General features: G+C 41.5%; 1 protein-coding gene across 1 annotated transcript in view; it reads left to right on the top strand.

Annotated features, from left to right (window-relative positions):
* The window catches only part of LOC103539863 (DISC1 scaffold protein), a 100,825-nt gene that overhangs the window by 62,532 nt on the left and 13,427 nt on the right, over positions 1–24,866 (top strand). Inside the window, exons 7-8 of the mRNA XM_030446704.1 lie at positions 2,928–3,163; positions 20,441–20,495. Coding sequence (XP_030302564.1) covers positions 2,928–3,163; positions 20,441–20,495 — 291 coding nt within the window. The remainder of the gene's footprint in view (positions 1–2,927; positions 3,164–20,440; positions 20,496–24,866) is intronic.

A 24,866-nucleotide genomic window follows, 5' to 3' on the forward strand; every position in this document is an offset into this window, starting at 1 on the left:
AGCAGGGTGGCATCTTGGAGAGCTAGTAGGTCTAGCTTTCTTTTTTTCTGTCTTGAAATGTCATTATTTTTCCTGTTTTCTTCCTTTGGCTAATCTGATAGTGTAATCATCTGTGTGTTTGTATTGATGTAAATATAGATATATCTATATAAACGAGAAGGAAACTGAGAAAAGCATCTTAGGCATTGCAAAGCCTTGCCTATATGATGAAATGTCTTTTCTATCCTAAGTCATAACCTCTTAGTATTGTTTGGATTTACTTCATCAACATGCAAGAGGAGATACAATCTAGTTAAACATGTCAGTGTCCAGGATACTGTTTTTGATGTTCCAGACATCCAACCAGCCACCCCAAGTTGTTCAACTAGAAAGTTCTTGTATTTAAGACTCCGTATCAGCTGATGTGTTCTGTGTGCTTCAGGTGAATTTGTGTTCCTATGCAGTTACACCAGGGGAAAAAATGAGTCCCATATTTGTTGAGGCATGATATTTATGAGCATTTGATCAAAATTGTTCTGGATTTGAGGTTCTGGAGAAGGCTGAGTAGTGATATTTGGTGGCTTCCACCATCACTTATGGATTGCTCCTTCCCAGAATCTCACATGATCTGAAATAATTGTTTTTTGGTTGTTTTGTTTTTCTTTAGCCCCACTTTCCTTTTCCTTCTGCCCTCCTGTTGGGTCTGCATTTCTCTTCAGGGATTTGAGAGCCTTTGACAGTATCTAAAATCTTACATATTAATGTTTTGACTGCAATCTGTATTTGGTGGGGAATGGCAGCCTGGAAGTGAAGCTGGAGGTTTATCATCAGTAGTGATTAGATGTCCTGTTAGAAATCTCAGTTTAAACCCAAATTTTAACCAAATAAAACTCCAGCTTCTCTTTAGTGAGCTGAAAATCATCTTCTGCCCCATGCTTACACTTTCCAGTCCCTTTTATCTGTCTCTGGAGACTGACCAGGAGCACATTAAAGTCAGCTTGGCATGTGTGGAAAAAGAATTCCTGACTAAAATTTCTGTTCTCTGAAAAATGCCTGTGAACTATTCCCAAACAGAACAGCTTTCTCCCTGTGAATGCAGATTGTGTGCTGCTGGTGTCTATTTCTGTTGTAAAAACATTTCAGTGCTAAAAGTGTGTTTGAAAAACCAAATTCTGTTCATCTCCCTTTCTGTCCCTGTGTAGGATGCTCATTGCACTGACTGCAATTACTTGATTTTTCAAAGAATATGAAGGTCTTTGTATTAAGTAGGGCCTATTAGAGTTTTGGCAGTATTCCCAAACCAGTAACACAGGGACAGAATTGTCCTTTGTGAGCACTAAAAGCCTGATTTGAGGCTGAAAGGAACAAAACTGGTGGTTTTGGCCTGTTGACCTTTCTGTCCTTGACAGATGCCCATGGGTTTAAACACAGCCCACTCTGTTCTTTCGTTGCTAAATCTAAAACCAAAAAAGGATTAATTTAGTGATTAATTTAGTGATTAATTTAGTGCACAACACTAATATAAGTTGAGATTTTTGAGCCAGTCAGCCTTTTAACCTGCAAGGACTCTTTCTTGGTTTAAGTGATACTGAAGGGGAGCTTGTTGCACCAAACCTGAAAATGTGTTCATTGACATAATGAGCACCAGTGAGCTAAACTTCACTTCAACTACATTGGAAACAGTAAAAGAATGTTAAAGTGTAGCACTCAAAAGGCAAAGAAAAGGCAAAGTCAGATATCTGTGCATACTGTGTATTTTTTATGAAAGTCTTTAATTATGTGACCGTGCCTTTTTTTTTTTTTTCCCTGAATCCCTGCTTCACACATTGATGAAGATGAAAAGTGCTTGTTCAGATATTCAGAATGCCATTTATGTTCCTTGCTCAGTATTTAGCCCTAGAACCCTTTTACAATATGCCACTCAAACCCTCTTTGGGATGCAGATTTATTAATTGGTGAATGGTCTCCTTTTGCAGCATTAATCAACATGGCATCTGAGTGATTCAGACCCACTTAATTTTATCTCTCTAACATCTCTTTGGGTGAAGAGAGATTTTTATTGCTATTTTACAGACAGGGAATGAAAATTGAAGACTGTAAGAAATGTAGAAGTAGAACCAAGTTCTCTAGTATGGCATTCAAGCACTTGAATACCAAGTTGTTCTCCTTTGTTGTTTTTTTTTTAATTTTTTTTTAAGCTCAGTTTTCACATTGTGGAACAAATGAACCAATGGCCATATATTAAATTCCTTTATTAACTCAGCAACCTAGACTCCTCCACAAAGTGTTCCTTCTGTGGGTACAAGCTCTCTGTTGGGTTTTCAAGGAAAAATTAGAAGGAACTCCTCCCAAAAACATCAGTATCATGTTGTGCAGGGTTTGAACTTTGGGCAAGGTGAATACAAGAGGGGCTTTGGTCCTTGCAAGTCAAGGGGAGGGGTTTTTTGTGCTTTTAATTAAAATAAAATAATAATAAAAAAGACTGGCTGAGCAGTCAATGGTTCACTTGCATCCTGTGCCTGATGATGGATTGGAAGACTGGAGGTGGAACCATTGCAGGGGGATTCTGCAGGACAGGTGGTTGATCTCTTTAGCTGCCAGTCTTGTCTTGGTTGAACTCAGATTTTGGATATTTTGGGAAGTTTTTAACTTGGGAATTACACTTGTATTTTAAAGGTAAAAGGTGACTGGACAGTGTTGGAAGAGGAGCCTAAAATTTGGTGTTGAAGTGGAGGTGAGGAGTTTCAGACTGAAACTGGAGTTTCTAAATACCACAGACATAAGGGGGGTTGTGGTGTGCCAACAAAAGAATCTCTTCTCATTTATTGTCATGCTAAATTGGGCAACCTGAATTCCTGCTACTTTTGAGACTTATACTGCATTTGTCTAGAAGCAGAGGGGTTTCTTTATCAAGCTTCACAGTAAACTCAGGTTTCTGTTTTATACAGCAAGAAATTGAAGACCTCCGAGCAAGACTGGCTGGGTTAGAAGCAAAAGATGAGCAGCTAAGAAAAGAAATTGAAGAACAAGATGGGCTTATTCAGTCCCAGGACTGTGAACTGGCTGCTGTACTTGGCTGCATCTCTTTGAGAGAACTACAGGAAATCAGCAAGGCTCTGGATGACACTCTAGCATTCTCCTATCAAATTCCATTCAGTCTGGAACTTCCAGGGACAATAAAGAGGTATTTAAATTTTGATATGTTGTCAGTGAAATGTAGAGTCTTCTCTCTTCCCACGTTGAATGGCCATCAGTTGTTTTCATCTTAATTATGCCAGCTAATTAGGTGGATTCAGGCACTTCAAAATTTTCTCAGCACAGATGTTGATGCTCTCAATTAATACCTATCAGTGTTTTAAACTACTTCTTGGTGGAATTTTTTTTCTCCAGCTTGGTAATGTAGGAGAATTACATTACATACATAGAATTACATTACATAGAGTAATTACAACATATTTCTCACAGCCTGGAAGTGTTTGCCAGGCACCATCCAAATAAATGTTAGAGATGCTGCTTGGTTCAGTGAACTCCAGTGTGCTGGAGGCTCAGATGGGAGAGTGGGGGTAGTGGTGGAAGGGTTACAGCACCATGACAGTTAAATACACAGGATGTGGTTCCTTTAAATGGAAAAGTAGCTACTCTTTGTAAATAACCTCATCTTTATTTACAAAAGCAACAGAAATGCTTCAGGGCCTAAACCATACTGTCAGTTAATAGGACATGGGTGATAAAACTTTGAAAGTGCTGCTGTGTCACCAGGACAAAATAAAATTCCTATTTATCCCAACTTGCATTTCTTTAAGATAAGCAATAACTACATTGCTTGCAATTTTTTTCTCCATGTTTACTAGATTTAGTATTAACACTTATGTGAAGTTGCTGCTTATGGGTGTCTTAATTTATACAGACTGTAAGTCAGCAGAACATTTTGTAGAGGTCATATTCCTCTCCTGAGTTTTGATAAAAAACTTACATTAGGTTCTAGGAAACAGTTTCTTGAATGAAGTTTAGTTTGTTTTACTAGTATCTTATACCTGTGTTTCTGAGATTGGGGAATAAAAGGTGTTGAGCAGTCTGAGAACAAACTTTAATTTGAGACTTGATATTTTGAGATTTTTTTTTTTTTTTGCTCTGACATTTCTGTTGCATCATTTGATTTCCATTTAAGTCTTTGGGAAATTATTTAGAGATGAGTTAAAATTGTACTGGTGGAACTTTGAGTTCTTCACTCACCAGCACCACAAATAGCCCAACCACTTGTAGGAATACAGGCATTTGTCCTTCAAAGTAGATTCAGAACTTTAAGGGAGACTGAGAATTGATATCTGTCTTTTCATTTTAAAAGTTGCTTTGAATGGGACTTTTATGTTTTAGGTTTTTTTAGTTTTATTTGTTGATCAGCTTTGTATCACCAGGGACAACGATCAGGTGCTACCACTCTCTGAAGCTGGAGCTCCCTTATTGCAAATGAATCATCATAGAATCATAGAATTAGCCGGGTTGGAAGGGACCTCAGAGATCATCTAGTCCAACCCTTGACCCACCGGAGCAGTTGCTAGACCATGGCACTGAGTGCCACATCCAGTCTTTTATTAAATGTCTCCAGGGACGGAGAATCTACCACCTCACCGGGCAGTCCATTCCATAGCCTAATCACCCTCTCCGTGAAGAAATTCTTTCTAATATCTAACCTAAACCTCCCCTGGCACAACTTAAGACTGTGTCCTCTTGTCTTGTTGAAGGTCGTCTGTGAAAAGAGTCCAGTTCCCACCTCGCTACAGCCTCCTTTCAGGTAGTTGTAGACAGCAATGAGGTCTCCCCTGAGCCTCCTCTTCTTCAGGCTGAACAGCCCCAGCTCTCTCAGCCTCTCCTCATAGGGCCTGTGCTCGAGTCCCTTCACCAGCCTGGTTGCCCTCCTTTGGACCTGTTCCAGGACCTCTACATCCTTCTTAAACTGAGGGGCCCAGAACTGGACACAGGACTCGAGGTGTGGCCTAACCAGCGCTGAGAAAATGCTGGTTTGGTCAGCACACTTAAGCAGGCATCTGTGACAGCCTTCAGGAATGGTTTGAACCTCCTGTGCCACATTATAGTTGTGTGCTCTTGCCAAATCCCAAAGCCTTTTCAGCCCAGAACTACTGGCAGGGATATGTTGGTGGCCACCTCTGGCAGGGGTACATGGAAACTCAAGTCCTTGGTTCAGAATGTGGAAGTTCTGCATTTGGGTCCTCTGCAGCCTGTCTGGATCAGAACCTGCAGCCTCAGAAGAAGCTCTTGCCCTGCAAAGAATTTCCATGTCCTCCCTCCTTGCTTGGCAGGGAATGTGCTTCAGTGCAGCTCTTAAGCTGGACCTAGGAATGCAAAAGCAGAAATGTGGCGAGAGGCCAGGAGACTGAGAGGTGAGAGGAGATCTGACTCTGGGAGGGTGAAAGTGGAGCAGATAAATGGTTGTAGCCCTCAGATAAGATGAGGGAGAGACCTGGTGGCTTCAGTTGCTGAGAGCTGGCAGCACTCAATGAAGAGAGTCAATCTCTTGATGAGAATCAATGAAGTGCTAGATATTTTTTTTTTCCTTCTACCCAACTTAAAAGCTAAGTGAGCTGGTGGGAAAGTGTCAAACCTGCCTGGTGCAGCCTTTCAAACAAGCAAGGTACCAGTCACTGCTTATTCAGCAGCTTCTCTTCTCTCTACAGGAGATGGGGGCTCTCTCTGAATTAAAACCACCTTTTTTAGGTGTTTTCTGTACAAAGTGTGGCTTCTTGGTCTGGTAAACCCCCTTCAAAATCTCCCCAAGTGTTGTGTGTGCTGTGTCTGCTGCTGTATTGAAAAGTGCACAAGCTGCCTTGGGAGCAGAGACAGAAATCTCCAGCCCAGCTGTGTGACTCAAACACTTGACTTTTTATTATGGTTTTAACCCTTTCCTTGTGGTTCTCAAACTCCTTCCCCAAAGCACTTGCTGCTTTAGGTGGCTGCAAGCATCCCAGAGCAGCACCTGCATGATGGCCAACAGGAAGATTTCCAGCATGGATTCTCTGCCACCTTTCTCTTTCAGGGCAGGATGGATGTCCAGAAGGGCTGAGGGGAAGAATGTGTTCCTACAACCTTTACAATGAGTTAACAGTGAGCTGCTAGACTGAACAAAGTGGTGGGTGTCTTCCTTTTAAAGCTGTGCAGGCCTCAAGTACAGGGATCTTCTGTCTGCATCCAGTCCTGTTCTGCTCTCTCTTTCAGAAGATAAGCAGCAAGCAGATAGTGAGACATCTGGTGTGGATATACTTCCCATGTGCCTAGGGGCATCCCCTACATTATCATACAATTAGAGAATAATTTAGGAGGTGATCTTGTCAAACCCCTGCTCCAAGCAGGGCTGTGATTTCCAAGTGAGATCAGGTTGCTTGGGGCCCCATCTGTCTGAGTTTTGCTGGGTCTCCAAGGCATCCTGCATTTCACCACCCGTGTTCTGCACTTTTTTTGTCTCCTCTCTAGCCAGAATTTCCCTCATTGCAACTTCCTCTGGCTTATCCCAAACCAGTACTTCTTGTGAAGGGCAGATGTATATTAAGTAACAGGTGAAAACACTTGACAAAGCCATTTAAGTTTTAAATTCCAAAGTTTTGGGGTATTTAACATGTAGAAGAGATTTTCCTGGCAAGGTATGCTTTCTGAGTGATTACAGAGAGGAAATAAAAGTTACTTATTAAAGTCTTCTAAAGTTAGGGCTATCTAATGAGAAATAAAGCTATTACCCATGCAGATACTCAGTAAAGATCTGTGCTTGTGCAGAAAGTCATTGAGTGTTGTTGGGCTGTGAATGAAAGGCTCCTGGGTATTGAGCTGCAAGATATTATGGATTTATTGTACCTGCATTCTGCCAGGCAGTAGGGCAGTGCTATAATGTGATTTTACACCATTATTTGTTGGGTGCATGAGTTGCATTCAGCCCTGGAATGGCACATGGCTGATGTAAAGCATCATCTTAAGGCAATCTGTGCTCTAATAAATGATGTTGAGTGGCTTGCAGCTCACTATAAAATACAGATTATTTTGCTTTTCTTGGTCTAACTGCTGTTGAATAGCAACTTATTAAAACAGACTTCAGGGAATGTGGGAGAATATTTTAAATTAAGAATAATTGCCCAGATAGAAGTGTGCAGAAGCAGGAGAGCAAATCAATGTAATATTGGGCTGAGCATTGTTTCTAAACTTATTTTTCTTGTCAAACATTGTTATTTCCAGGAAGATTAACAATGCTTTGTTTTTTATTATCTTAGGTATGTGGTGGACTTTTTTGCAAAACAAAAAGCCTTTTTCAGTAGCTATAGCATGCTTTGAGTTTGAAGTATTGAGAAATGTTGCAGACATTACCCTGGGCTCTTTCTTGAGGGCTCTTGGAAGACGAGGTCAGAACTTGGCCAGTTTCTGTCCTAAAAAAAAAACAACATTAATTTGTTTTTTGACAGGGATTCTCACTGATGTGGAGACCCCAGAGTGTGGTCATTTTGCTCATTCAGACAGGGTTCTGGTAAACTGAAGGGGGTGATTTTTATTATAAACCAAGGGATTTGTAGTGCAAAGGTTCAGTTCTCTTACTCGGGGTTGTGTGGAGTTACGTGTGGAAGGTGGGAGCAGCTGGTGGGGTGTGCACCACTGTACATCTGTTTTAACTACACACAGCACCTTGGGAATGGAGGTAAATAGGTCTGAGTGCTTCAGTGTGAAGTACTTTCTCCTGGAGGTGTGAAAAGGTAACAAAAATACCATGTCTGTATCTGCTGCTGAGGAGGATGCTGTTTCAGAAATAGATGTTTTAACCTGGTGTAACTTGAATCTTCTAATTGCATAATAAGATCGTATTAGTTGACTTACTCTTTTCACTACCTGGTGTTTCCTTTGCTTTTTTTTCTTTTCTTTTTCTTCCTTTTCTTTTTCTTCCTTTTCTTTTTTTTTTCCTTTTCTTTTTTTCCTTTTCTTTTTTTCCTTTTCTTTTTTTCCTTTTCTTTTTTTTCCTTTTCTTTTTTTTCCTTTTCTTTTTTTCCTTTTCTTTTTTTCCTTTTCTTTTTTTTTCCTTTTTTTTTTCCTTTTCTTTTTTTCCTTTTCTTTTTTTCCTTTTTTTTTCTTTTTCTGTTTTTTTCCTGTTCTTTTTTTTCCTGTTCTTTTTTTCCTGTTCTTTTTTTCCTGTTCTTTTTTTTCCTTTCCTTTTTTTCCTTCCTGTTTTTTCCTTTCCTTTTTTTCCTTTCCTTTTTTTTTCCTTTCCTTGTTTGTTCCTTTCCTTGTTTGTTCCTTTCCTTGTTTGTTCCTTTCCTTGTTTGTTCCTTTCCTTGTTTTTTTCCTTTTTTTTTCCTTTCCTTTTTTTATTTTCCTTTTTTTTTCCTTTCCTTTTTTTTCCTTTACTTTTTCCTCTTTTTCCTCCTGGGTTTTTTTTTCCTTAAGTTTGTTATACTTTTCATATTTCATTTGCCATTTTCTCTCTGTTGGTTTTCCCCCTATCTCTCTGCACAGAACTGTACAGCAAGTCATTGTCATCCTGAGGAGAAATTGCACAGTTCCATCTGAACTTTCATCTGAGCACAGAGTGCTGGTTGAAAGAAAGAAATTCAATTAAATAGCTCCCTAAAATATTTGAATATTCCACCCCTTTTCCCACCCTTCCCATGGAAAAAATTTGAATTAATAGGAATCTGTGGGTGTGTGGGATCTTCTGAAGATAGGGAAGTTCTGTATGGTGGTTATTATGGTACTGTCATGTACTGCCAGGGATGCAAGGAACTGAAGTTTCATGCAACCATTTCACTCTGCTTTAGTGATACCTGGAGCTCATTTGGTAAAGATTAATTCAAAATAAAATAAAAATGCTCAGGGGGTTGCAAACCTTATTTGTTGGAATCCACTCAAAGCATTCAGCAACTTCAGAGAGATAAAGCAAAAAAGGTGAGGTTTTATATTATTTTAAGAGAAGTTAATTTACTTGGAAAAAGTTAAAAAAAGAAGAGATTTACATAGTTTGACATGATAATTTAGCCCATTCTCAATGGTACTTTTTCTGCTGGGGACTGTCATGAGGAGAGACAGCTTTGGATATATTTTTTATTCTTCAAAATGAATGCCCACATAAAACTTCGAGTCAAATTAGCAAGCTACATGAAATTGCTGAAGAAGTCTGAGTGTAGTTGTATTTATTCATCTCAGCCTTTTAAGAGAAATCTTAGCTTTGGAAAATTGTATTTAGAAGCAGCAAAACAAAGTGCACCAAATTTCAAGAAGGCATCTGTTGTTTGCTTGATGACATCCAGTCTATCCAAGAAAGTTCTTTTTAAATATGTGGTTTGAGGTTTTCTTTCATTATTTCTGTGAAATTGCATAAATGTAAAAAACACCCTCTGGGAACAGCCAGGGGAGCACAAAAAGAGAGAGCAGAGGGATGAAATGGCTTTATAGCATCAAAAAGTTTCTACTATAGTGCTGCTGATATTCCCGACTGCTGGGCCTGTGTGTGGGACAGCAGAATGTACAGAAATTGTACATTTCATGCCAGATATTCTTGGAGTCTTCTGGTTTTACTTCTTGGCTTGGTTTTTAGTTGTTTTTTTTTTTAGTTGTTTGACTCTTTTTTGTTTTCTACAATTTTTTTTCCTGATTTCACTACCTTAGTAGTGCTGAGTTCCAGGGAGAAATAGATGTTGGCAGGTATGTTAGGGGCAAAGTAATCCAAGTTTGTTTGGTTTAGAGGTCTTCCTGAGTGTTTTCTGGAGGGAGGCTCCATGGAATGGATTGAAGGGTCACAGGCTAATTTTCTGGTATCAGAATGAGAAGCAATAGACAAGGTGTTGTTCAAGGCTCTGAGGGACCCAAGGAGCAGAGCACAGAGGGGTCAGTATTCCCTTTTTCCTGCCATACCCTATAAAATCCAGGAGTGTTGTGAAGTCCATCCCTTCTGTCCTTCATCCTTCCTGCCTTCCCTCATCTGGTGCCCATCTAAGAGGGGGTTGTGCTCCTTGTCTTGCTATGTGCTCTGCAGGATCTGACCCCATCAGTTGCTGGGAAGATCCCTGGATCCTTTTCCTTGGTCTGCTCTGCTTCAAGTGACTTTTGGACACTTATATCACCAACTGTTGAACTCAAGTTTTATATATATTTGTATATTTTTCAGTAGTGTCCCCATGTATTACCATCCCTTCCCTGTTCTAGTGAACCTGTTATGGTTTTAACTTGCCTTGAAGCTTTTCTTCCTTATTCCCTTTTTGTCTTTCCCTGGGAGGGTGAGTAACAGAGTCCAGTTCTGCTCTCTGGGTTTTGGGTTGCCCTGAGCACTGAACAGGGACATTCCTGTGCTATTAGGAGTCAGACCATGATAGTTTGCATCATTGTGTAAATTCTGGTCTCTAGTGGGTCTGGGGAATCATAGAATTGGCTGGGTTGGAAGGGACCTCAGAGATCATCAAGTCCAACCCTTGAACCACAGTTGCAGGAAGTTTTAGTTGGTCCTGGGACTGCCTATAGATGGAACCATTTTTAGCAAGCCACAAGTGCTTTCACCTGCTCATGCAACTTCCTTTACCTTTGGGTTTTTCACTCATGGTGATGCTCACATGCTGCATCATCAGCTCTCTTGCCCTAGGAGGACATCAGCAGTGCTGTGGTGCTCCCTTGCCACAAAGGCTTTCTGTCCTTCTGACCAAACTTTCCCTCTCCTGCCATCAGCTGGCACTGCCTGATGGTCACTTGCCTCCCCACATCCAGTTATAATTCACCAATGATGTTCCAAGCATGTGTGGGTTTGTGTGTTCCTGATCTGTGCAAGATTCCTGCTCCTCTCCTAAAAGACATTAAAGCTTGTGGCCTCCTTCCTCTGTATTTCCTCTGCTTTGTATGACAATCTTTATTCTTTTTCCCTTTCTTAAAAATATCTCTGTCTCTTACATCTACACCACACTACCCATCAATGTGGTGCTCTTGTAAAGTGTTGAAAAGCCAGGGAAAGGATAATATTAAAAAGGAATGCAAATAAAATAGATGAGCAGGAGAAGGGAACTTTCCTCCCCTTTGATTTCCTCTTACCAAAAATATGGACAAAATAGAAGTTTTTGAGCTGTCAGATGCATGGGTGAAGCAGGTGGCTTGTGCAGTGGGCATCACAGCCAGGATTTCATCCCTGAGCAATAGGATTGAAGAAGAGAGCTCTCAGTCACCTCACTAGTTCAGTTATTTTAGTTTTGCAGGTCAGCAGGTGTTGAAAAGCAGTGCTTGTGCCTAAAATACACCTTGGGAAGAAATGCTACACAGCCCCAGGAATTTCTCTCCCTGTTTGATCACTGCTGCCCCAGTGATAAACTTGGGCATGGGAGTATTCAAAGGTTCCTGGTGACTTTGTTTCAGGCAGTTGCATTGCTTGTGTCTGAGCAGAATCCTCTGTTCTGTGGCTCAGCAGTTCCTTGTGCCTCTTGATAACACCAGGAATGGTGAGGAACCCTCTTGGAGAGAGGAGAAAGAGCTTCTGTAAGATCTGCTCCTAACCTGTGGGCACTGACCTTCCCCAGAGACAAGAAGAGGGGTTGAAAACACAGCAGAGAGCAAATCTTCCAACTTGAAGGACAGACCCACTGCCAGCAACCTGATTTGGAACAATATTAGAGGCATTTCTTGTCCTGCCAAGCAACATTAGAGAAGGAAAAATGTCCCAGCAGAAAGATGAGTACCACCTATGTGTGGAGTGGAACGAGGGATCTGGTTCCCCCTGCTTTCCTGAACAGGATCCAGTGGGATTTAGCAGCCTGTAAAGCTCAGGCCACATGTGTGCTGATTCCTCTGCCTGTGCATCCCCTGAGATTTCTTTATCATTCTGAGAAAAATGACCAGCTGTCCCAATCAGTGTGTTTTACAGAATTCATTTGTATATAATGAAGAGGAACAGCTCACAATATCCAGGGCCAGAACCTCTCAGTCAGTGCAGCACAATGGGTTTTATTCTTAGGAGAATAATTGCAGCTGCTGTGAGCGAGCTCTGGGGTTTGTGCACTCCAGACAGATGTAGCAGAAGAATGGGGATCCCTTGACAGATCAGCAAATCTGGGGATGGTGTTTGGATGTGATGAAGTCCTGCTGCAGGGAGCTGCTTGATTGTGCCTTTGTTTTGAGTCCCGTTTCAGGTAGCAGCTGGGGTAACAACTGTTCTGGCAGCAGCTGATGGGAGGGTGCTGGGATGCACAGCAGCATGGGAGTGGTTGGTTTGCACAGATGACCAGTTTGGCTCTCTGGTGTGTTATAGGAGCAGAAGATACAGCAGTGTAGTGAAAAACCAATCTGGAATAATCATTAAAGATGCCAGCATCATCTGGTTGGAATGATGTTATCTCAAAACGCAGCCACCATACTACACAGGCTGAGGTGCTGCCTCAGTGCTCCTTTTGTGGGCATTAAAAAATATCATTTGTTTAAAAAAAAAATGTGAATTATGATCTAATGCCCTGATTTTTCTTCAAGCCTCCCATAATTTGGGCTTGTGGCTGGCAGCACTGCAGTAAACAAGGGGCATCACAGTTTAGAGTTCTTGTGCATTTTAGATCTTCTGGGCAAGCTGATGAGTTTTATAATCCACTTTATATAATTCTTTGAGAGTTGACAAAGACAAATGCAGTCAGGGATGCACATGCAGCAACCCCTAACTCAGTGGGAATTCCTGTTGGTAGGGTGAGGTTGTGCAAAGAAATTGTATTTCTGCCTCTTGAGAAATTCTGAGTGGGGGAGCCAGAGGTATTGAAGCAATCCTTGGCATAAAGCAGGAATGGAGCAAAACTGCTCTGCAGGTGATAGCTAGAAGAAGAGCAAATTGCTGGGGTAGAAACAGCTCTGGTTCAGATGGAGGTGCATAATTTTGGGTTCTTATTCATATTCTGTGGAGAATTCTGGAGATTGAAAAGTGTGGAAGGTCCTATGCTCCTGTACTTTGAAGCACATCTCTTGATAATTTTTGTCTCAGATCAGATTAATTTTTGAGGTTGGAAGCTTTCCAAGGTGACACTTTGCATTTTACTTCTCATTCAGGTGAGTAGTCCTTGCAACAGCCACGAATTTCATTTTCAGTATGAATTAAACACAATTTTCTCTCCTATTTAGAGTCAAAGTCCATGCCTCAAGAGCACTGACAAGTTTAGATAGAGAAATTGGATTTCCACCACATCAGTTCAGCAGAAATGTGTTTTCATCATTGTTTAACCAGCTTTGTCATTTTAGAGAAGCTTTCTGTGGGCTATGTTATTTACAGAAAAATCCAGGTTTGTTGGGAAAACCCAGACTTATGTTTAAATGATGATTTTGCATCCTGACACTGAAAATCTCCACTCATTTAAGTCCCATGGATGATTGCATGAAGATGAAAAGGAATTTACATGCTTGACTGACAGATTCCTGGTATGGTAAAACCCAGATATGTAGCCCAGCCAGGCTTATGTGGAAAATATTGTTATCCTTTCATTTCCTTGATTATGTAGAATCAAACTTTGTGGGGCAGAGTTTTAAAAGGAAAACCAGAAGTGCTGTTTCACCTTGGTGCATTTAATATAATGTCTGAACTTTTTAACTGCAGAAGTCTGGGACTGGCAGCATGCTTGGAGGTCTTGTCCTGGTAAAAAACCTGCATGTGGTGTCTGTGATCAGGAATCTGTTGATTTTACTAAAGAAAACTTTGGGTGGAAGTTAAGTTTTCACATTTTTTTTATTTTAGACCCAGTTGTACCTAGCTTAAAGCTGCCTCTTGCTAAGTACAGTTTAGTTCAAAAGCTTTTCTTTCTGACTTTTCTTCAATGCTTTTGAGATATACACATCAAGGGAACCATAAAAGTTCAAGAAACTTAGCAGCTCTTTGATTGGGTTTTTGTATTGTGGATTTCTTCCTCAAAAACTCAATGAAGTCCCTAGACTTAAGATTTTTGGTGGATTTCTGTTGGATATTTTTTTTTGCCTTGATGTAGACTGTAACAGATGTTTACACCAAATGTTCCCTGAGCAGCATTTGTGGTTTCTTTTGCAAAGGACTGGACAAAAGCTTGTTTGGAAGGTCAGCTCCTGTCTCTGTTAAAAGCAAGATTACAAGTGTAGGGCTTCATTTATGTGTTTTCATCTTCTAAGAGAGTACAGCTGCTTGTGACTTCACAGCTGGAGAAGGGAAGTTGTTAGAAGACCTAAAGTTGGAAAAATCCTTCTTTCTGCAGGCTCTGACCATTAAAATGAGGTTATCCTTTGCAGGCACTTCCAGTACTCTAGGCCAAATTCAGGCATACAGTAAACTCTTTAAATTTGCTAATAGTCAAGAAAATACTCTTTAATAATCATTTTTTTCTAGGAGAAAATGCAGAGACACTTGAATGGGGGGTTCAGCCCATCATGCTTTCTCATATACATCCCATTTGAGCTTAGGTTTCTGGGCTGTTGCTCTTGAATTAGAAATTCAAACATAGGTAATTTAGAGTTGTTCTGCTTTATGCTTAGTTTTAAAGAAATGGAAGTGTTTTTTACTTAAACATTCTATTGTGGTGGGTGTGAAATAACAGGATCTAGAGCAATCTTTTAGGTGGTAGTAGTGTAAGGAAGAACATTTGCTGTTACAGAACATCCTTATGCATTTTCAGTGTCTCCAGAGATGACTGATGAGTTTCTGTATGAAAGTAAGAATTTCCAGTACAGAATTCATTTATTCACTGGTGCAATGTGTGTGGTATGTTCTATTGTGCAGTTATGGAAACTGGATTCAGACTACATTTTTTTGGGTCACTGTAAATATATTTTGTTATTAATACAGGACCTGTTTCTGTTTAAGCAGTATGTATATTTATGCATCTTTAATGCAGAGAACAGCATGATTTGCCTTTGGCCCATTTTCATTCTTTGTATTTTTTTTGTAGGAAGCCAAACATAAAGACACAATAGCCTGGTATGCAAAGGGAAGTATCCTAGCAAAGTGGAAGGAAAAACATTCCTTCCTTTAGCAGAAAGCCATTCTTCCCAGTATTGTGCTACTCAGCCTTCCTCTGAACAAAAGCCACTTCCACAGTATCTCTAATTCCTGCATGCAAACCATAACTTCTCAGATTAGTCTTTTAAAAGGTTGTTTTAATCATTTTCTGTCATGGTCATGTGTGAAACCTGTGAGGAGTATGTGAAAAAGACCACTTGATCCCAGTCTTCTTTCTGCCCCCTGTTTTGTTGCATTGCCTTGCTTTGTTTTGCCAGCCCACCATCCCTGATTAGGAACAGCATCATCTCAAAAGGTTCTGACTGTGTCACTACAAATCAACACACTCAGTACCTATTTTTCCTAAAGGTCACTAAAATGACATCCTTAAAAGGCACTGATTTGCTTGAAGTGTTTGGCATGGACATTTTTCCCAGTCTATTAATACATACCAAGTCAGCCTCAGCTCCTGAACATGCAGCATTCCCAAATCCTTCTGCAGCTCTCCAGCTGAAGTCCATGTTTTACCCAAGCATTACTCCATCCGTCATTGAGAAAGGGTAATTCCTTAGCCCTTGCTTTCCTGTTTTGGTTCTAGGGTGTATGCACTGAGGACCTAGGATGCAGCAAGCCTGCATTCCTTTGCTTCTCTCCTCATTAGGGATCTTTATGTGTGCAAATCCTTTGCAGTTTAAATGGATAGCCCTACAGGGCCATCTGCATGAAGGGAAGAAATTACATGGGATGTATAAATTGCTGTCAGCTCAGCAAGTGTTAAAAACTTCTGTTTTCCTACATTTAGTTAAATTTGTATTAATTGAATTCCTGTGTTTGTGTCGAGGGCTTCTATCAACTAGGTCAAGAATTTTGCCTTCTTTGTGATGGAGTTATCTTTTCAAATTCAATATAACTTCTAAATGGTCCTTATCATAGATTACAGAGACTGTGAGGACAGGCAGTCAGATTCTTGATTAGCTGTTATGGCAGGGAAGAATAGCAACGACTCAAAACTATGGACATCTTCCCAGGCAAGAATTTACTGTTATTCCAAAGAGCTTGGTTTCAAGCCATTTTCCCTGGCAGTCGTAAGTAAAGCAACTTTTAAGCAGACAGAATGCTCCTCTTAAAATGAAATATGATGCTCCAGGGTGGTGGTAAAAGCAAATGCTATTTCTGGTTCAAGTGCCATGGAACAGATCGTGGTTGTTAAGGTCCTTTGCCTGCAAAGTGAATCAATCTCACTGCCTGGTTTCTTTTGCAGGTCATTAGCTTGTCAGTTAATTGGAAAGCTTGTGAGGGGTATTTCTGTGATGTTGTTTTGTTGTAGAAGAAAACAACCCAGGAATAAACTTAGTTAAAAGCTGTTCATAGTTGGTAAGTGTGGCTGGTTCATAGACAATTTTAATCCTGTGTGTGAACTGTGTGATGGTCTCATCTTGAAAAAGGATAAGAGATCCTTGTGGTATTGCTCTGAAGGCTAACAAGGATTCCAGACAGGATACTACTGGGAAATTCAGACCATAAATAATACAAATACACTTCTGAGAGTCAGCATGAATGCTGTAACTGTAAGAAAAGAAAAGAATTCCTTAGATTCAAGGCTGTGGTTAATGTGGCTTGAGTGAAAATGATTTACTAATGCTATACTTTATTGAGATATGTCAGATAAATGTAAAGTTCTCTTAAAACTATAGTTCTGCTGTCTTTGAAATGGCAGTGTGCAATGCCTTATTTATTTTTCTGTGGCTTGAGTGATGTTTGTAACAAAGAAATCTGGGTATAAAGAGGTCCAGGACCTGGACATGAGAGCCTGTGTGGGCATCCTTGTTAGCAATATAGACTCTACAAAAGAGTCTTGGTTAGGGTTTAAAAAGAAATTTAAAAATGATCTCTAGTCCCCTTGGCTGTGTTAACATGGTATGAACCTGGAGAAGCTTTCTGTGAGCAAAGCAAACATAAGAAAAGCACAGGGAAGAGACTTGCCTGAATAGAGGTGTCATCTTAATACTCTTGTTCTCCTGGCTATAACTGCACTTTACATTTTGTTGTGGCCTGGGTCCTTAAGAGTTGAATTTTATAAAGCAATTGGGTCAGTCACCCATAATTCATTCAATTGCACACAGGAGCTTTGCTGCTCCCCATTGACATCTGTACACAAAGCCCAGCTCTTTTTTACATAACCTGACCAGTTCAGATACTGATTGTGAGAGATGCTAAAAGTCTCTGGGAGCTCTGGAGCCTGAGAGGGGAGAAAAAAAAAAAAAGGCTGAATAGTTCATTCCCCCTGGCATGTCCAGAGGCAGGCAGGCAGCTGATAATAGCATCATTCAACATGTAATAATTGTGTTTTGCCCACATATTGCTGTAGAGAAGGGAGAAATTAGAGACTGCTATGTGGGAAATGTTGTTGAACTGCTTTTATGACCTGGACAGCTGTATTTCTGTTTGTTGCCTTACCCAGGTGTTGACTTCCACTGTCAGGAGGTATTTGTGAGGGCACTGCCTCATCTGGAGGTGTATGTACCCCCCTTGAGATGATGATGATGGCAGAAGAGCTCTCCAAGCCTCTCTCTATCATCTACCAACAGTCCTGGCTCACTGGGGACATCCCAGATGATTGGAATTTGGGGAATGTCACGCCAATCCACAAAAAGGGCTGGAAGGAGAACCTGGAAAACTCCAGGCCCGTCAGCCTGACCTCAGTGCCTGGCAGGGTCATGGAACAGATCATCCTCAGTGTAATCACACAGCACCTGCAGGGTGGACAAGGGATCAGACCCAGCCAGCACGGGGTTAGGAAGGGCAGGTCCTGTCTGACCAACCTGATCTCCTTTTATGATCGGGTGACTGCCTGGTGGATGAGGGGAAGGCTGTGGATATGGTACCTGGACTTCAGCAAGGCCTTTGGCACTGTCTCCCACAGCATCCTCCTGAAAAAGCTGTCAGCCCCCAGCTTGGACAGGGACACTCTGTGCTGGGTTAGGAACTGGCTGGAGGGCCGGGCCCAGAGAGTGGTGCTGAACGGGGCTGCATCAAAATGGCGGCTGTGGTGTCCCCCAGGGATCAGTGTTGGGCCCAGTTCTGTTCAATATCTTTAGTGATGATTTAGATGAGGGGATTGAGTCCATCATCAGCAAATTTGCAGATGACACTAAGCTGGGGGGGAGTGTGGATCAGCTGGAAGGCAGGAGGGCTCTGCAGAGGGACCTGGACAGACTGGAGAGTTGGGCTGATTCCAAGGGGATGAGGTTCAACATTCCAAGTGCCGGGTCCTGCACTTTGGCCACAACAACCCCATGGGGAGCTCCAGGCTGGGCACAGAGTGGTTGGAGAGCAGCCAGACAGAGAGGGACCTGGGAGTCTGGATTGACAGGAAGGTGACCATGAGCCAGCAGTGTGCCCAGGTAGCCAAGAAGGCCAATGGCATCCTGGGCTGGCTCAGGAACAGCGTGGCCAGCAGGTCCAGGGAAGGGATTCTGCCCCTGTGCTCAGCTCTGGGGAGGCCACAGCTTGAGTCCTGTGTCCAGTTCTGGGCCCCTCAGCTCAGGAAGGAGATTGAGGTGCTGGAGCAGGTCCAGAGAAGAGCAAGGAGGCTGTGAAGGGATCCAGCACAAGTGCTGTGAGGAAGGGCTGAGGGAGCTGGGGGTGTTGAGGCTGGAGAAGAGGAGGCTCAGGGGAGACCTCATCACTCTCTCCAACTCCCTGAAAGGAGGTTGGAGCCAGGGGGGGGGTTGGGCTCTTTTCCCAGGCAACTCTCAGCAAGACAAGAGGGCACAAAAGGTCTCAAGTTGTGCCAGGGGAGGTTTAGGTTGGAGATGAGAAAGAATTTCTTTCTGGAGAGGGTGATCAGGCATTGGAATGGGCTGCCCAGGGAAGTAGTGGATTCTCCATGTCTGGAGATCTTTCAAAAGAGCCTGGATGTGGCACTGAGTGCCATGGGCTGGGAACTGCAGTGGGAGTGGATCAAGGGTTGGACTTGATGATCTCTGAGGTCCCTTCCAACCCAGCCAGTTCTATGATTCTGTGATTCTGTGATGATGAGCTGACTGGCCTTGCTGGGCTGTAGCTTTGGCAAGGTGTGTGTTCCATGAAGAAGGGCACTAGGGAAAGCAATGGAAAGGTTTCTCCTCAGCACAGTGCAAGGATGCTCTGGGACAGCTGAACTGGGCTTCTTTCTGCAGCTGGGCAAAGATGCTCCAGCCTGTTGGGGTCAGCAAGGGGGGTGCAAGTCCAGCTCTGTCTGCCTTGGGTCTCAGGTTTGAAGCAGGATGCTCTAAGTGCTGTGCTTGGAAAGGACAAAGGATCAAGTTCTCAAAAAGAAGCTGGAACTCATAGAGGTGGGCAACAGGGACTGTGTGCTTGTCAAAACAGGCACTCATCTTCATCTGCTTTCAGAATAGAGGGGACTTGTGTTTTTTCCACCTGTAAAATGAATACAGTGCTGCCCCGTGTTGTGAGAGTAGCCTTGAAATAAATTCAGTGGTGTTTCTGAAATGTTGGGATACATCTGTGCCCAAGGTGAAAGGAAAGCTGAGAAATAAATGAAAAGTTGTTTATTCAGGGAGAGTAGCAGTGGTAGCTTTGAGAGAAGTATGGGTTTTATTGGAGAGCTGGAAGGAAGAATTGAAATGCTGGTGGTGGGGAGTGCTGACTGCCATGTACACTGAGCAGAGGTGTCTGGAAAATAAAATAGTGTGTGATAAATAATTGAAGGCTGTATGAAAGTCTGTGCCTGCTAAGTAGGAGGGAAGGAAGTATTAAAGTTGCAAAACCAGTCTCTGCCAGCTTCTAGTGTTTTATTTGACTTGGGTTTTTCAACGGTGTGTTAAAAATGTAAAAATGTGAATTTGTTTACAAGCACCTAAGGCACTGGTGTATGGATGCTCAGTAGTATCAAGTAAGTAAATCTATCTGTTTGGGTGTGTGGAAGAAAATCTTGAATTTATATATGCATGGACAGGGCCTCCATTTCAGCCACTCTTGAGTAGATTTGGTACAAATCTTTAGGTTTTTAGTAAACTAAAGAGAGTAGGGATGTTTCATATGAAGGGACTGAGGGCAAATGACAGCAGCTGAAGTTGTGGCAGAGTTGGAAGCTGGGTTACTAAGGAGTGGTTAACTTTCCATGTTAAATACCTTTGTGTTAGATGTTTGGATGGTAGCCTGGCAAAACACCAGGTCTGGACACTGCTGGGAACATCAAAGTTACTGTGGTAACACAGATAATCATAATTGTGTTTCAGATGCTAAGTAAAATGCTTATAAACTCATTAATTAACAACTGGGAGCTGGTGTACAAACCATTCTGCAAACAAACAGGATTAAGTGGGTAGAAATTGGGTGAGAAAAAATGTTAATCATTAGCAACACTGAAACCAAATATTCAGATTTTATCTTGGTGTTGGTCTGGGCCATCTTAAAGGCTGGGTGTGGGTGTTTCCATATGAAAATGTGTCTTGTGTAGCAGGCTGTGATGAGCAGAGAAGGTAAACTTTATTTTGTTTTAATCCCTTTTAGCCTTCAGGAAAAAGATCAATCATTCAGCATGTCCATTAAAGAAACCACTGCCAAAGTAAGTACACATCAGTTTTCAGTTCTTCAGAATATTTAGAGAAGCAGATAAAAGCTTGCATCTTAATCAATAGTTTGGGTTTTAAAAAGTGTGTTTCTTCTAAACAGATTTTGCATGTAAATATTTTAAAACAGCCACTCCAAACCTACTCCCCCCAGCTTGTATTTGGACAGGCCACAGAGATGATGCTTCAGGTAGCAGATGGAGTCATCTATTGTTTCTTGGCTTATGTTTAGTAGTGAGCAGGCTCCTTGCTGGTCTGCATTTATGAACAGGCTTTTTAGCATCATGAAATGAAAGAGAACTCTGGGCACAGGTGAATGTTTCTTCATACAGACCTTCTTATTTTCCTACCTGGCTGGTGGGGAGGAGGAGCATAAATGAAGCACCTCTCTTCCCCACCCTTTCACTAATAATAAACTGGCAATCTAATCCTTACTTCCCTTTAAAGATACAAAGAGAAGTGATGTGGCATTTTTAGCATACCTTTTGTTCCTGACCAGAGCTGTTATTACTTTTAATTTTCTTATTTCTCATGGCCTCCTTCCAAAATAGAGACTATAAAAGTTTTATTTTTTTTTCAGAGTTGCTCTGAGCCACAGAGCATCTTTGCACCAGGAGTGTTCTAGAAAAAAAGATCCATTTTGTTGCAGCTAATTCAGAAGGATACACATGCAGCAGGGAGTGGAAAATATTTCTGGGTTTTCTTCTGGGTTTAAATGGATTTTATACTCTGAAATGTCTTATTTTTCATGTTCTTTCTCTAATATCACTCACCAAAATGAGGGAAAATGTTATCCTTTATGATCTATTCTTCCCTAGTTATCTTGACCAGCACATTCATCATATACTGTTACAAAGATTGTTTATTTTATAACTGTAGTGTCTAGAGACTTCTTCAGTAAGAGCAGAAAAGTTGGGTAAGAGTTGAGAAGTCTGCAAGGTAGAATTCCACAGCCTGCTTGTTTATTTAAAAATTCAATAGATAAAATATTATTTCATTCCATTCATTTGTGATGGCTTCTATTTATTGGGGAAGATAAATAGGAAGCACATAATACTGCAAATAATTTATTTTCTTTATTTAGATTGACTCATCCAACTATTCTGAAATGGAATGGAGTTGGCCTTTTAAATATTTTTATTATAAGGGGAAAAACACTACCTTGTTAAAAGGCCTTTTCTTTCCCCCTGTGCCACTGGTGTTTATTTGGGCTTTTCTGCCTCATCTGTGTTGTTTTCAGCTGCTCTTTTCCCACCATTTTCCTTCAGAAAGGAATTCCTGGTTTTGCTCATACCAAGGTTGTGCTGGATGGGAAATCCAGCTGGGATCCAGTTTTTCAGGCAGCATGAAGAGAATTTCTCTCTCTTTTCCAAGGTGCTGCTGTAAAGAAATGGGAATGTTACTCAAAACCTCCTTTCCCTTCAGATGGTTGGAGGGAGAGTAAATTTCAGTGCTCCAGTCAGTATCCTTGTCCCAGTTTCTGCTGCTTTAAATTAACATGATAAACCAGTAAGATTGAAGAGGATGACAATGGGCAAATTTGCTTTTGATATTTTGCTGCTTTTCATCTTGTTTCTGTGTGTCTCTGCTAACCAACACCCTGCTGGTTTCAGATAGACAGCTTTTCCTGAGTAGTGTTTAGATTTCTAAGTTCCAGTCCCTGCTTTTTCTTTAAAGTACACTTTAAAAAACCCCTCACAAACCACTGAAAGAGGATTTTTAAATAGATCTAGTAATGTTTGGCTGTAGAGAATTTTCCTAAAACAGAAAAAGAGGTTTTTATTTTAGATTTGGAGCTCCCTGATCCATAAGCTGGTCACTGAGAGCAGGGAAAGGGCATTGCTGGGGCCATAGGTGCTTGTGATCAGCATGGTTAGGGGAGGATGAAGTGTTCCCAGGGAGAGAAGGATGGCACTGGCTTTGTAAATGTTCCTCATCCTTCTTAGCTAAGAAACAGCCCTTTCCTCAGTGGCTGAATAAGCTCCTGTGATGAATAATGGTAGCTGTTATTAAGATAAAATAATTGGGAAAAAAATAATTAGAGAAATGCAAAGCTTGTGGGGTAGAGCTGATGTAAGACAGAAGCAGTGCTAAGGGGTGGGGGATGCTGAATTATTTTGCCTCTCGGAGCTGCTCATTTAGTTTTGCCATAAGATAGCTCTGGAGATGAATGTTATTCATTTATCTACAGAATGTCTGTGAGATGGATACAAGCAAGGGATGGGTAATGCACTTATCTCATGTTCCAGGAGAATCATCTCAGTTGATGGAGCCTCCAGAGGAGCCTCCTTTCAGCCTCTGCTCCCTGCCTTTCACTCATTAATAAAGAACCAGCAAGCTCTGGTCTGACAGTGGTGCTTACAAAGTGGACAATGTTCACTAAAAACTGATGAAACCTCCCAGCTTATTCTGCATAATTGCCAAACAGCTGTCTACTGGTAATGACTTGAAGTTACTGCCAGCATGGGATATATTCACATCATTTTCCTGGAGCTGAAAGATTCCCCATCTAATTGCAATTCACTGAGCCATTCAGTACCTCTAAAGAGAAAGTGCTGCTTGGAAAGAAGTCATTAAAAACTTTCAGATTTATTTTGGAGATGTGAGACAGAAATGGCCTTTGGGTTCTTTGGGCACATTTCTTCGCCTCTGACAGGTTTGGGTTTTTAAAAGCATTTAAAGTGAATTAGTAGGCAAGTCACTTGGAAGGGAGTATTGAAACAAAGTGAACTTTTTTTTTTTCTTTTTAATTTAAAAATTATAATAGGTTCAGAAGTGATGAGCCCTATGTGTTTTTAAATTAATAGGAAGACTCTGAAGTCTTTCAATACCAACAGCTACTGCTTAACTCAAGAAAATATGACCTATTTGTGGTTAGCTGATGCTTTCAGCTGAAAACAGACAGTATTATTCATTTAAAAGGATTTACAGTTAGTGCCATATCTGAGTGATTATACTTCTGTTATACAAACAGATAAACCATTAGAGCTGTAAGGCTTCTGCTCTTAAAAAATGAAGTGATTGCTGTGCAACTGGTAACAAGTACAGCACATGCACTTGTTTTTGAGGAGGGAAAAAGAGTAAAGGAGGGCAGGGAGACTTTCATCTGGAGATTTCATTTTACATCTCATCTCTTCACACAGCTGGCCTGGCTCTCTCTTGACTACTACTTTATTCCTGGGTCTAATGAATGCAGTGTTCTCTGAAGTGTTGGCTATGATTTTAGCAACTGTTTGATGCCTGCCTTCAGAACAAGAGATTTGTCTTAGCTTGATGAGGGGTTTTTCTGTTTGCTTTGCTTCACAAATGATGCAATATAGAGTCAGAACCAACGTTTTTGAATGTGTGGGAGTTGTATGAGTTATGTATGCTGTATAAAGCCCTTCTGAGGTGGTAATGGACACGTAAAGTACGGATACAGTTGAACTTTTATTCTCCTCTCCCTATCCCTGTGGTTGTAATACCAGTCCTGAGTAATTGCTGAAGGAACTTTCAGTTCAAAAGATAAAAAAGAGAGAAAAAGTCAGAAACCTGAACCTCAGTCAGCTGTGTCTCCTGACTGTGAAACAAAGCTCAGTATTGAGCTGCTGTAAGTCTTATTTATTGCCTGGGCAGAGGATTAACGGTGGCTACTTCGCCTTTTACTTTGCCCCAATTAAGATAGGTGGCTGTAGAGAAATAAGATAAATCAGGTGCCTTGAATTGCCAGTGAGGGGTGTGAGTCCACCTGTGCCTGATTAGGACAGGCCCCTGTTGGGCATGAGCAAGGCCAGGGGGCCAATAAAGGTGGAACACACACCCACAGAGAAACCTCAGCTCACTCTGGTGCGAGGCATGGAGAGGCCAGCAGCTCACTCTGGTGCGAGGCATGGAGAGGCCAGCAGCTCGTCGAGCCTCTGGAGCAAGAAAGGCTCTTCCCACTACACTTCTACCCTGGAAGCGCTGTGTGGTGGCTGGAGTCCTGGAAGAGACCAGCAGCTCGTTGAGCTTCAGGAGCAAGAATGGCTCCTCCCGCTACAGGTGGCACAGTATATTTTGCATCAAACCCACTGTACATTCAGTATTATGACATCTTAACCTCCAAACAGTGTCTTATGCTCCACTGTAGGCATCACTGTAGGCTTTCTTTTATGTGCAGCCTCAGCATCCAGCAGTGAGACCCATCCTCTCTCATCTAGGTGGCTAATGCTAAAACCATTCCCTCTTTTTATCACAGAAAGTGTGGCAGAGCCTGGAAATTTTGGCTATTTCTATGAAGACATCACTTTTTATTAAGCTTTTTCACCTTGCTGTAGGGTGTTACCTCAAAAATATTTGAAGCCTGATTTAAATTGCCTGATAACTTTTTTACATGAATGAATTAATCT

Source organism: Calypte anna, chromosome 3 (assembly GCF_003957555.1).
Source record: "Calypte anna isolate BGI_N300 chromosome 3, bCalAnn1_v1.p, whole genome shotgun sequence".
Classification (NCBI taxonomy): Eukaryota; Metazoa; Chordata; class Aves; order Apodiformes; family Trochilidae; genus Calypte; species Calypte anna.